The 14514-nt window shown below is 35.0% G+C and overlaps 1 protein-coding gene across 6 annotated transcripts in view; it reads left to right on the top strand.

The window, feature by feature from the left end:
* Window positions 1-14514, top strand: part of LOC123566558 (integrator complex subunit 14-like) — a 191237-nt gene that overhangs the window by 15567 nt on the left and 161156 nt on the right. For 5 of the 6 annotated variants that reach the window (XM_045360780.2, XM_045360781.2, XM_045360782.2 and 2 more), the window contains one exon: window positions 8868-9031. The exons of the other annotated variant lie outside the window; for it this stretch is intronic. In XM_045360780.2, the coding sequence (XP_045216715.1) occupies window positions 8879-9031 (153 nt within the window). In that variant the 5' untranslated portion in view covers window positions 8868-8878. The remainder of the gene's footprint in view (window positions 1-8867; window positions 9032-14514) is intronic. 6 annotated transcript variants of the gene reach the window in all.

Raw genomic sequence — 14514 nt, 5'->3', positions numbered from 1 at the left:
GAATCGCGGAAATTCCTTTGATGCGTCTCAATTCAAAGTTCTGCCCCTTGTCAAAAAAATCCCGCAATTTTAATATTTTCCCCATCTAAGCGGAAGTTCCAGTAGGCGGAGCGTTTATGTTAATTAGCCGAACAATGTCAATCACCCCCCCGGCCGATGACACGGGTCATCTCGGGGTTTGATTCATAAAATTTCCCTATTTTAGAAACGGTGTTTTTTGAAAATATTTAAAGTTTATTAAGTTAATTATGTCTTTGAAAACCACTTGTTAATTAGCGTAAAATCAATATTTTGTTTTTTTTGATACGATTACTACCCGGTCAACCTTACGCTCTAAGAAAATTATTATCATTGCCGGCTTTGTTTTGAAAGGTATGGTGAAAAAAGGGAAATTTAAAAACGGTTTTTCCAAGAATTTTAAATGTTTATTTCTTTTCCATTTTGTCACCCGTTTTGCGACCGTGTTTTTCGACTTTTTAAATTTTCTTACAAGATTTTTCTTTCATCTAAATAAAAACCATTGAAAAGTCTGCTTTAAAAGAAAAATATGATCTTTTTGAAAAAGATCTTATTTTGAAGCTTTTTTAGATAAAAAAAAACCTGAAAAGGGCCCAAAACCCCACCCACTTTTAACAATAAATACAAATTGATAAAAAAATCTTAATGATAAAGTACTTGTTTTAGTAAAGTTTGTGGAAATTGCAAAAATAACGTATAACTTGCCCCCTGAAAACGGCTTGCATGATATAAATGCGTTACCATAGTATTTGAAAAAAAGAAACCTTTTTTAGTGTAATAAAAGTTTCATTTTAGTTCTTACTAGGGGGTTTTGTTCGAAGGAAATGAAAATTCCCCCCTTTTGGCAAAAACGACGCGAAAACCCCTGCCTGAGGCTGGGCCCCCTTCCCCCAAATTGAGTGAGGGCCCTGGTTCCCCTGTGTGGATTAGTTTACTTGAAAGGGAGATGTCGCTGATTGTAAAAAAGCGCGTTTTAAGTGGGTTTAGATACACTTTTGACCTTCTAATGCATTAGTTTTGCCCCTACGCAACGCTCTGTTTTTGGAAAACTTAATTTGCTTTAGAAATCAATAAATGATCTAAACCTATACTTTTTTTTTTGAATGAGAAAAAAGGTAAAATCTTAAATTCACAGGAGTAAATTTTAAATCCTAAAAATTTGAAAATATGAATTCTAGAAAAAACTGTGTTCTTGTCATTTTTGGGGGGTTTTTAACAGGAAGTAAACGTTGTTAACAGAGGTTCTCGCCTCACATGCTGTTAAAAAACCCTTTTTATTATGCCGTTCCGGGAAAAAAGCGTAACCGTCTTGGCCCCAAAACGATAATTCAAAACGAAAATATGTCAACTTAAAAAACCAACTCAGACATTCCCGCTTTTCGGGGAAATTTAATGACGTTGCGTGCTTGTATTATTTATCATTTTTAAAATTTTTTTATTGTTTGAATGCATTAGCGCATGTTCATTTCGTGTTTAACTTTGCAGAATCCCTGGGGATACGTTGGTAACAGGCTCGGGCACCAACCAATCCCTCGGATTCTGAGATTTAACAGAAAAAACAGGTTTCCTACAAAAAAAAGAAATCAGTTTAAAATTATTTTATTGGGTGTAACCCCCTAATTTTTTTTGCGTTCAGTTCCTTCATATTCAAGCTTTGTTTTTCTCCTTTGTTTTTTGGCCCCCAAAATTTGCCCGAATCCAAAAAAATAATCGAAAATCCCCTCAGCTTTTTTTGGGATCATTTTTTTTTGGTTTTTAAAGAATGCTAGGTTTTGTCACTTTAAATTTTTAGCTCCCTGAGCAATGCTCAGGGGGTTTTTTTCTGATCACTCGTGTCGGCGTCCGTCGTCTGTCATCTGTCACATTTAGCTGGTATGCGATAGGGGCTGTTTTTTTTCAATTAATCTTCTAAAATTTGGTCAAGAAAACCCTTGAAAAATCAAGGCCGATTTTCGAAAAGGGGTCATCTGGGGTAAAAAACTGGGTCATAGGTAAAATCAAAAAAAACCCCTTGGTATGCGATAGAGGCTTTTTTTCAATTGATCTTCATAAATATGGTCAAATGTTGCCTTGATGAAATCTGGCCGGGTTTAAAATGGGTCACTGGGTCAAAAACGGGTCATAGGTCAAATCAAAAAAAAACCTTTGTATGCATAGGGCTGTTTTTTTCAAATTGATCTTCTGAATATTGGTCAGAATGTTGCCTTGATGAAATCTAGTCCGATTGGAAAAGGGGTCATCTGGGGTCAAAACGGGGTCCTAGGTCAAATCAAAGAAAAACCTTGTGTATGCGATAGAGGCGTATTTTTCAATTGATTTTCTAAATTTTTTGGTCAGAATGATTGTCTTGTGAAATCTGGCCAAATTGGAAAATGGGCCCTTCTGGGGTCAAAAACTGTCACTAGGTCAAATAAAAGAAAAAACCTTGGTATGCAATAGGGCTGTATTTTAAATTTATTCTTCATGAAATTGGTCGAATGATAACCTTGATGAAATTAGGCCAAATTTTCGAAAATGGTCCTCTTTTAAAAAACTAGGTCACTAGGTCAAATCAAAAAAAAAACCCTTGTGTAGCATAGGGGGCTGTATTTTTTAAATTGATTTTCTTGAATATTGGTCAGAAGTTGCCTTGATAAAATCAAGCGATTTCGAAAAAGGGGTCATCTCGGGTCAAAAAAGGGTCACTGGGTCAAATCAAAAAAAAACCTTGTGTTGAAATAGAGGCGGATTTTTAAATTGATCTTCTAAATTTTGGTCAGAATAAAACCTTTGATAAAATCTAGGCCGATTTGGAAAAGGGGCCTTTTGGGGGTCAAAAACTAGGTCACTAGGTAAATTAAGGAAAAAACCTTGTGTTCAACTGTCTTCATGAAATTTTAGCCAAAATGAAAACCTTTGGGATAAAATCTAGGGAGTTTGAAAAGGGTATCGGGGGTAAAAAACTGGGTCACGGGGTCAAATCGAAGAAAAACATTGTGTATGCAAAGGGGATGTGTTTTCAATTGTCTTCATGAAATTTGGGTCGAGTGATTCCCTTTGATAAATCGGGTTTGAGTTTGAATATGGGTTTTGAGGTCAAAAACTAGGTTGGGTCAAATTAAAGAAAAATCTTGTGTGTGATAGAGACTTTTTTTTTTTCAATGTTTTTATGAAATTTGGTGGATGTTTTGCCTTAATGAAATCTGGGTCGAATTTGAATTGGGTCATCTGAGGTAAAAAAAGGGTCACTTGGTCAAATAAAAGAAAAAACTTTGTATGTGATAGAGGCTGATTTTTAAATTGGGGATCTTCTGAATTTTGGTCAAATGATAACCTTGAAAATTAGGCCGAGTTTGAAAATGGGTATCTGGGGTCAAAAACAAGGTCACGGGGGAAAATCAAAGAAAAAACCGTTTGCGATAGAGGTTTGTTTTTTTAAATTGATTTTCATGAATATTGGCAGAATTTTTCCCTTGATGAAATCTAGGCCGGTTCGAAAAGGGTCATTCTTGGGTCAAAAACTAGGTCACTAGGTCAAATCAAAGAAAAACCTTGTGTATGCGAGGGGCTGTATTTTTCAATTATTCTTCAGAATATTGGTCAGAATGAAAACCCTTTGAAAATCTGGGCCAAGTTCGAAAATGGGTCACTCGGGAAAAAACTGGGTCACTAGGTTCAAATCAAAAAAAAACCTTGTTTGCGATAGGGCTGTTTTTTTAAATTTGTCTTCTGAATATTGGTCAAAATGATTCCTTGATGAAATCTAAGCCGATTTTCGAAAATGGGTCACTCGGGTAAAAAACTAGGTACGGGTAAAATCAAAGAAAAACCTTGTGTATGAAATGAGGCGGTATTTTTCAATTGACTTCATAAATTTTGGTCAAATGATAACCTTGATGAAATCTGGGATTCGAAATGGGTCTCGGGGTCAAAACTGGGTCATGGTAAAATTTAAAGGAAAAAACCTTGTTATCGATATAGCTGTATTTTTCAACGATCTTCATGAAATTTACCCAAAATTCCTTGATAAAATTAGGCCGAGTTTAAAAAAAGGGTCATCTGGGTAAAAAAACTGGTACTGGGGCAAATCGAAAAAAAACCTTGTGTAGCAATAGAGGATTATTTAAATTGATCTTCATAAAAATTTGGTCAGAGTGATTGCCTTGATGAATCAGTCGATTTTTGAATATGGGGTTATCTGATCAAAAACTAGGCACTAGGTCAAATTAAAAGAAAAAATTCTTGTGATGCGATGGACTTTTTTTTAAATTTTTTTTTTATAAAATTTTGGGTCGGTGATTGCCTTAATGAAATCTAGGTCAAATTTAAATAGGGGCATTGAGGTCAAAAACGGTCATTTGGGGCAAATCAAAAAAAAAAATTTTGGGGATGTGAAGAGGCTGTATTTTTCAATTGATTTTTCATGTTTTTTTGGAAGAATGATTGCCTTGATAAATCGGTCGATTTTGAACGGGTCATCTCGGTAAAAAACTAGGTCAATCAAGAAAATCTTGTTTTATTGCAAGAGACCTTTTTTGGTCCAATCTTAATAAAAATTTGGTAGAATTTTTGTTTCCCATGAAATCACTAGGTCAAAATGTTTTACCTGTTATGGTTGTTTCTTTTGGGGAGCGACCTGGGCCTCTTTGGCCCCCCTTGTTTTTGTTTTTAAATCCAAACCGGGAAGTTGATTTTTTCCTCCCTGAGCACAAAAAGCCAAGGGGACTTTTGTGATCGCCCCGGGGGTCCGTTTTCCCCTCGCGGCGTCGGCCATCAACAAATTTTACTGTTTACACTCAGAGGTCACAATTTTGGCCCAATCTTAAAAGAAACTTGGGGCAGAAAGTTACCCCATAAAAACTTTGGGCAGTTCGTATTGGGTCATCTGGGGTCAAAAACTAGGTCACCAGGTCAAATCAAAGGGGGAAACTTGTTAACACTCTAGAGTCACAATTTTGGCCCAATCTTAATGAAACTTTGGCAGAATGTTACCCTCAAAAAAGTCTTGGCAAGGGTTGATATTGGGTCATCTGTGGTCAAAAAATAGGGCCCCCGTCAATTTAAAGGAAAAAACTTGTTAACACTCTAAGGGTTTCATATTTTTCCCCTCTAAATGAACTTAGTCAGAATGTTCCCCCCAAAAAAATCTTTGGTGGGGGTTTTGATTTGGGTACTAGGGGCAAAAATTGGTCACCGGGGCAAATCAAAGAAAGGCTTGTTAACACTCTGAGGCACAATTTGGGCCCAAACTTAATAAAACTTGGTCGAAAGTTACCGCAAAAAAGTCTTGGAAGGTTTATATTGGGTCATCGGGGGCAAAAACTAGGCACCCGGTCAAATCAAAGGAAAACTTTTAACACTGTAGAGGCCCATTTTTTACGTTCCCCCATGAAACGGTCGAATTTTTAAACTGATTATCTATAGTCAAATTCAAATCCCGGGTCAGAGGGTCAAAAATAGGGCACTAGGGCATTTCAAAAGAAAAGCTTGTTAACACTCAGAGGCCACATTTATACGTTCTTCATGAAAAAATTTTCAAATGTTAAAAAAGTTAATTTGATGATATTTTGGGCCCAAATTCAAAACTTGGTCAGTGGGGTAAAATAGGTCACAGGGCAAATCAAGGGAAAAGTAGTTTACACTGTAAGGCCCCATTTGACGTTTTCCTGAAACTTGTCAGAATTTTTAACTTTGGGGATCTTTAGGGCAAGTTCGATCTTGGTCATTTTGGGGGAAAAAAGGTCACAGGTCAAAACAAAGGGAAAGCTATTTTAAAACTTTAGAGGGACATTTATGACCATATCTTAAGAAACTTGGGCAAAAGTTAATCCGGGTATTTTTTGGGCATGGTCGTGAGCGAACAGGGGCCCTTTATCCCCTTGTTTAAATACACTACCGTACCATCAATTTAATTACCAAATACTTCATTGAGTTAGAATACGTTAACCTAGGTTTTTTTTAGTACTATTTTAATGCAATGTTTACATTCAAATGTGGGGGAATTAAAGCCGATGTGCTTCTTACATTAAGCATCCCGCATTCAATTTTGTTTTCCCCTAGTAAAATTCATTTTTGCGTTTCTGTAATTTCATATAGTTTTTATACGCTTAAAAATTTTCGCATGCCCAATGCATTATTCAAAGCGAATGTATGACAGGGGAGCTTTTGTGATCGCCCCTTCGCCGCCCTTCCAATTTCCCTTTTTGAAACGATAGAGCCACATTTTTATTTGAATTTTTAAAAAACTGCACCAACTTGTATGGGGATAAAATATGGTTCCTTCAAAAACGGCCAATCCCATCATAGGTTTCGTTATGGTCCCTTAAAGGGCCAAAAAATTTTCCTTTTTGGCTTGTGAACAAATAGAGACCGCATTTTTTTAATCACTTTAATAAATACATGCACACAGTTTTTTTTGGCAAAATCTTGATTCCTTTTGAAAACTGGGCCAAACCATCATGGGTTCCAAGTTTTGGCTCTTAAAAGGGGCCGAATTTGCTATTTTTGGCTTGTGAACAGATGAGACAACATTTGCAATCAATTTAATCAAACTTTCACACAATTTTTTTTTTCTATTAAAACTCGGGTTCCTTTTTAAACTGGCCAGATCCCATCATTGTTCCCGAGTTAGGCCCCTTAAGATCCAAAAATTTTATACTGATTCCCCCCCTGATTTTAATCAAATGGATTTTACATCAAAAGTACTTATAGGACCATTTGAAATTTCATTATTTTCATTAGTTGGACTGAGACAATCAGGGTAGATAACTATTGACTTTTTTACGTCAAATTACCCCCTTTATTTCAAATTAAAAAGGGTATATCTCCTAATGAAATACGTCTGAAATTTCATTATGCCATCAATTTTCTTGACAATCAGTGAAGATACTATTGACGAATTTATACAAATTACCTCCCTTCTTTTAGTAAAAGAATATACCTAGCACTTTTAATGAGATTGGTTTTGAAACGTTATTTTGCTTTTCCCGGTAAGAAATAGTCATGTTAGATAACTCTTGATTGAAAGTTTATCGATAGAATACTTTCTAATAATTTTTTTGTAAAGTCTTGTACTCTGTATCTCTACTGCTTTTTCCAAGCATGATTACCTCCCTTGATTTTATTAAAAATGGATTTATTTCAGTAAGTATTGCAGGGCTTCCATTAAGCGGCGTCCTGGCCTAAAATACGCCAAAAATAGATCCCCCAAAACACAAAAACAGAGGCTACCAAGGGCTTCCGATATTTTTTAAAGGGCGACAAAACATTCACCTGACGTAACTTCACTTGAAGAAGTGATTAGCTCCGCCCTGAAATTAATCAAAGCGGTTTAGCTCTTGACTGACAGCTTCGTAAAAACTGCAGGCAGTGTTTGAAGTGTGAGACTAGTGTGAAAATTTTCCTTTATTGATTTTCTTTTATGTGGGATGAAAGTTAACTGGTTGAGTATTGCCAGGTGAATGAGGTAATTTGACATAATTTTACTCCAAGTGAAATGTACTTTAGATTTTTTAAAGTGGATTTTCGTTATGTAGCTGAACAACAGTAAGTCTGTTGATTTTAATAAAATGCTGACTGTTGCTATACGTAAAATAAAACAATAAAATATTTTTTGTTAAATAAAATGTTTTCTAATCATTCTAGTGGTCCTTTTATTCTATTACTTTACACATTGTTCTGAACCAATTAGATATGATGATGATGATATTGAAGGTCATTGTACAAAGTGATACTACGTAGGACTCCAAGAAAATTTAAGAGGGACTCCAAAATCTGAATGTTAGGCAGTCCTGACTCCATGAAATTGAATTCTAATGGAAGCCCGGTATTGATAAGACTCATTTGAAATTTCATTATTGTCATTAGTTGGACTGAGACAATCAGGGTAGATAACTATGGACTGACTTTATATCAAATTACATCCCTTTGTTTCAAACTAAAATGGGTATATCTCAGTAACCAATGAAGATGCTGATTTGAAATGTCATTTATGCCATCAGATGGACTTGGACAATCAGGGTAGATAACTTTTGACTGAATTTATGACAAATTACCTCCCTTTATTTTATGTAAATGAATATACCTCAGTAGCATCTAATGAGATTGGTTTTAAATGTTATTTATTATATAAGTCTTTCAGGGTAAGGAATAGTTCTGCTAGTACATAAATGCAGCATTTGAGCCTAGGACCCTCAAACTTGGTATGGAGATTGGCCCTGACTAGTATGTGTCCCATAGGTCGAAAGGGACTGTTACAAGAAAATATTTATCCTGATGATATTTTTAAAATGTGTATGCCTATGTGATCTTTGTCAAAACTTGATCTTATCATTAAGAGCAATGGTACTCAGGTGAGCGATATAGAGCCATCATGGCCCTCTTGCTTAAGAACTGACTTTCAGTGACCAGGAATGTGACTTACTGACCTACTTTCTTGTTTTTGAAGATACAGCCTTGAAATTTAGATGATATGTACAGTTTTGCACACCAATCTTAAAACTTACTTTCAGTGACCATCAAATTGAATGTGACCTTAGTAACAGACCTACTTGTTTTTTAAGATACAACCTTGAAAATTGGATGACATGTACAGTTTTGCATGCCGATATTTAAACTGACTTTCAGTGTTCATCAATGTGACCAACTAACCTACTTTCTTGTTTTTAAGCTACAGCAATAAGATTTGGACCGCCTGTAATATTTTTTTTACAGATTTCAAAAGTAATGTTGCATAATGTTTACCTTGACCCACTCTCCTAATTTTTTTGTTTTTAAATTAAAGCTTAAGCTAAGAAATTTGTTCAAGCAAGCAACTTGACTCAGGTGGGCGATAGAGGGCCATCATGGCCTGCTTGTTTCTGTGTTTTCAGCTCCTGAAAAGATGCCAACTGTATTAGCTCTAGATGTGTCATTGTCAATGTGTAGACCACTTAAAGGAGAGGCAAGTCCCGAAGATTATAGTCGTAAAAACCTTGCCATCCATGGTCTTTCTTCACTGCTTGACCAGTTAAGTAAACTGGAATTCACTTCATTAGTAAGTACAAACTTTGGACAAACATTTTACTTAAAAAAAATTTTTCTGAACTGTATTACTTCCACTTTTTGTATCCCATATATTCATGACATTTCTTAGATAGAATTTTCATTAAAGTGTGAAATATGTTAATGAAGACATTTATATGAGGGGTGTTCAGTAAATACCCAGACAACCTCACACATTCTTCACATGTAAAAAAAAATTAAAACTATTATGTAGATAAGGGAATGTCTAGTTAATACGTTAAATACTTTTTATGCCCAAAAGGTGGACAATTATTAAAATCGCACTGTCCATCCGAATTCTTGTCTGGGCTGACGCAGTAACTCTACCATCCGTAACAGGGGTGGCGAAATCTGATTTTGACTTGCTTGTTCGTTTTGTCAATTGCTATTTTATACTTGTCCGTATGATAATTAGACAATGTGTCATGCGCAAGACCCAGACCCCTAGCTCCAAGGTCAAGGCCACACTAAGAGGTCAAAGGTTAATAGAGTATATTTTGTGTCCAGTCCATAACTCACCATCCATAAAGGGGTTTTGAAATAACTTGGCATAAATGTTTATCAGAATGAGACGATGTGTCATGCGCAAGACCCAGACGCCAAACTCCAAGGTCAGGGTCACACTTAGAAAGGTTAACAGGTGTCTGGTTCATTCAGCAAGGGATTTTGAAATTACTTCAATGGCATAAATGTTTCCCAGAATGTTAAAAATCCGAAAAGATCAATAAGAATGATAGTCTGAATCCAAGTGACAAAACAAATTGTAATAAAGATATTATCCGAGCATTTTCTGACACATACTGTAGAGAAATCAACTTAATATTTTGACTAAAGTAATTCATGTGTGTTGTAATTTAGTTTGTTTTCTCCACATAATTGAAAAAAAACCCTTTTCCCTTAATTTGAAAGAGGAAATAAACTGCTTTCCACCTGTAGAAATATTTCCTAGATTTTAAATTGTGTTTTAAATTTAAGTTTAATATAAAGATGGGGGAAACCCAAAGTGACCCCAAAAACTGGAATGAGTCATTTAAATTCTGTAAATATTTAACAAAAATAGATAGAATAATTTGAATATACATGTAATGTATATTTTGCTTTTAACATGAGTCATTTAAATTCTGTAAAATATTTAACAAAAAGAGATAAAATATTTGAATAAAATGTTATTTTGCTTTTAACATAATGTAGTTTTGGGCCCAAGAGTAAACGATCAAAATTGGGGCCCAAAAGAAGTTTATATTTTTTGGGGAAAAAAAATTTACTATTCTCCAAAAAAAAAACCCATTTCTTAAGTGCAAAGCGTCCTATTATTTTTTGTCCTTATGTTTGTGATAGGGGAGTTAAAAACTCCTTGTAAAAATTTTGGGGGTAGGGTAAAGTTTCGTTCCCATTTTTTTTATGTTTAAATTATGTAAAAAAAGATTGTCGGTAAATGTTTTATTTAGTCAAAAAATGACAGAAATAAAAAATTCTTTAAAAAGAACTTGTATTCAAGGTCAAAGGTAAAATTTATGTAAAAATAAAAAATTTGGGCCCACATTTGAAAATAGTTTGTTTTTTTTAATTGTCATAGCTTTATTTATGTAATGTGTTATATAACCAAATATCGAATACAAGTCTTTTTGCAAAAAGTCAGGTCAACCTGTAATTGAAGGTAAAATTTTTCTTTTTCCATCAAAATGTGAAAAATGTTTTTTTTCTTTTTCAAATCTGTTTAATTTCGTTTGCAAAAATTTTGTTTTTAAAGAAAAATACGTTTCAAATTTTTGTATGTAGGCAAAGTCAGCAAAGCGATGCCCCCCAAACCTGCAAGGGTAAAGTATATTGAAAGGTCAAGGTAAAATTTGTGTAAAAAATTTTCATGATGTTTGTTTGAAAAATAAAATATTTTTATCATTATTGTAATTGTGTGATTTATTTTAATGTATATATGCCACAATGTCAAAACAAAAATATGTCTGAAATGAGTAAGTTCAAATGTGTATTTGGGTAAAAGGTCTTTCAAGTAAAAAATAAAAAAAATAGCTTTTTAAACTTTTCTTTTTTTTTAATAATATCTTGTCGATATTAGTCAATGTATCAGTTATATTAATGTTAAATGTTGGCGTGTCTGGTATGCACATTGATTTCAAAACTTTTAAAGGTCAATCAAAATATCAAAGGTAAAAATGTCAGAAGGGAGTTAATTTTGCAATAATATCACTATAGGGTAATCTGATTTAAAGCCGGACGCAATCGAGAGTCGGCGTTTTTGGGATGTAATTTTTCACGATAATTCGCTGTGGACCGAAAAAAGGTTTTCAAGGCTGGAAAAAAAAATCCATTTGTTATGAGTTGATTCTTTGTAACATGAAGCACTCTGCTCTTTGCTCACGAGAAGTAAAAAGTATAAATCGTGGGATTTTTAAAAAAACAATTCAGGAAAAAAAAACAATTTTATTTACTTTAACCCGGGTTTTTTTTTTTTTGTGTTTTGGGAACATAGCCCTTACCCCAAAAAATCCCCAAAATGGGAATTTTTTACGCTTTAAAAGTTTTGATTGGGGAAAATTTAGTCCCTAGGTATGTAAGGTGTTTTTTGATTTTCATACATTGTTTCTATTTTCAACCTCTTTAACATTGCCCTTTTCAAAATTGTCCATAATTTGGTCAATGTTTTTTGTAATTTTTTTGATTTTTTTTTTAGAATGTAGATGGGATTTTTGCATATTTTGGGGAAAAATACTTTTTGGCATTAGGAATATAGCAAAATGGCTTAACAACAGCTCAAAAAAACCCTGTTAAATTTGAGTTTTTTTTGCCGGAAGTTTAAAAGACAATGAAAATACAACAACGACGATTTGACATTTAAAAAAAGGGCAAATTTTCTTTTTAGTATCCTATTTGGTTTTACACGCTGTAGGCGCTTAAAATGAAAGCTTCAAATTGATTTAGACTCAGAGGAGAAAATAGCAAATTTTTTATAGGAGGACAGTGTGACTCTTATCAAAATATTATTCAAATCACTCTTTCTTTTGTGTGTTTTATTAGCTCACCCGGCACAAGTGCTCAGGGTGAGGGTTTTTGTCGTCCCGTCCGGCTCAATCCCTCCGTCCGTCGTCCGTCCCCCTCTTCCCTCCCCCTTTCTTTTAAAAAAATCTTTCCCAAAACCCCAAAAAGGCCAATTTTAATGAAAAATTTACGGGGATGTTTCCTTGGTGGCCCCCCTTTCAAAATTGTCAAAAAAATTGAATTCCATGCAGACACTGGTTGCTGGGGAACCCAAAGGAAAAATTTAAAAAAACTTCTTCTCAAAAAACCGGCCGGGAGCTTAGTATTTTGGGGTGAAAGCATTGCCCGGTGGACCCCTTTCCCAAATTTGTTAAATAATGACCCCCGGGGCCTTTATTTTAATAAGAAAAATTTAAAAATCTTCTTTCAAAAAACAGAAGCTTAGAGCTTGATATTTGACAGTAGCATTGCCCGTGGACCTCTACTAAATTGTTCAAATCATGACCCCGTGGCAAAAAACCCCCCCCCCCCGGGGTCATTTTTTTACATAGGAAAATTTCAAAAAATTTTTAAAAAAAAACCAGAAGGCCTAGAGCTTAGATATTTCACAGTGCATTGCCTAGTGGACCTCTACAAAATTTGTTCAATCATTTGGCCCCCGGGTCAAAATTGACCCCGCCCAGGGATATTGATTTTCATGGAAAATATTTAAAAATCTTCTCAAAAAAAGAAGCCCCGGCTTAATATTTACATGTAGCATTGCTAAGGCCTTACAAGTTGTTAAAAAATTTACCGGGGGTCAAATTTACCCGCCCTAGGGGGCACTTGACTTAAAAAAGGAAAATTTAAAAATTTTTTAAAAATAAAAAAGAAGGTAGAGCTTGATATTTACTGAGCATTCCCAGTGGACCTCTACAAAAAATTTTTTCATATATACCCCCAGGGTCAAAATTGACCCGCCCCAGGGGGTCATTTATTTTAATAGGAAAATCTTCAGAAATTTTTTTAAAAATAAACCGAAGGCCTGAGACTAGTATTTGAATGTAGCATTCCCGTTGAATCACAAATTTATTCAAGCCCTTTTCCCCCGGGGTAAAAAATTTACTGCCTAGGGGTCACTTTATTTTACATAGGAAAATCTTTAAAAAAAAAATTTAAAAATAAACCGAAGGCTAGTTTAGATATTTGACATGTAGCATTGCCTATTAGACTTTTACAAAGTTTATTCAAATCATGACCCCTGGGGTCAAATTGACCCAGCCCCATGGGGTTACTTGATTGTACATAGAAAAATCTTAAAAATTTTCTAAAAATAAACCAGAAGAGCTTAGATATTTGACATGTAGCATTGCCTAGTGGACCTCTACAAAAAGTTTTCACATCTTGTTTTTAGCTCACCTGTCACAAAGTGACAAGGTGAGCTTTTGTGATCGCGCGGTGTCCGTCGTCCGTCGTCTGTCCGTGCGTCCGTGCGTGCGTGCGTCCGTAAACTTTTGCTTGTGACCACTCTAGAGGTCACATTTTTCATGGGATCTTTATGAAAGTTGGTCAGAATGTTCATCTTGATGATATCTAGGTCAAGTTCGAAACTGCGTCACGTGCCTTCAAAAACTAGGTCAGTAGGTCTAAAAATAGAAAAACCTTGTGACCTCTCTAGAGGCCATATATTTCACAAGATCTTCATGAAAATTGGTGGGATTGTTCACCTTGATGATATCTAGGTCAAGTTCGAAAGTGGGTCACGTGCCTTCAAAAACTAGGTCAGTAGGTCTAAAAATAGAAAAACCTTGTGACCTCTCTAGAGGCCATATATTTCATGAGATCTTCATGAAAATTGGTCAGAGCGTTCACCTTGATGATATCTAGGTCAAGTTCAAAACTGGGTCACGTGCCCTCAAAAACTAGGTCAGTAGGTCAAATAATAGAAAAACCTTGTGACCTCTCTAAAGGCCATATTTTTCATGGGATCTGTATGAAAGTTGGTCTGAATGTTCGTCTTGATGATATCTAGGTCAAGTTCGAAACTGGGTCAAGTGCGGTCAAAAACTAGGTCAGTAGGTCTAAAAATAGAAAAACCTTGTGACCTCTCTAGAGGCCATATATTTCATGAGATCTTCATGAAAATTGGTCAGAATGTTCACCTTGATGATATCTAGGTAAAGTTCCAAAGTGGGTCACATGCCATCAAAAACTAGGTCAGTAGGTCAAATAATAGAAAAACCTTGTGACCTCTCTAGAGGCCATATTTTTTACGGGATCTGTATGAAAGTTGGTCTGAATGTTCATCTTGATGATATCTAGGTCAAGTTCGAAAGTGGGTCACGTGCCTTCAAAAACTAGGTCAGTAGGTTAAATAATAGAAAAACCTTGTGACCTCTCTAAAGGCCATATTTTTCATGGGATCTGTTGAAAATTGGTCTGAATGTTCATCTTGATGATATCTAGGTCAAGTTCGAAACTGGGTCATGTGCGATCAAAAAC

Source organism: Mercenaria mercenaria, chromosome 8 (genome assembly GCF_021730395.1).
Source record: "Mercenaria mercenaria strain notata chromosome 8, MADL_Memer_1, whole genome shotgun sequence".
Lineage (NCBI taxonomy): Eukaryota > Metazoa > Mollusca > Bivalvia > Venerida > Veneridae > Mercenaria > Mercenaria mercenaria.
This window is presented reverse-complemented; position numbering and strand designations above follow the sequence as displayed.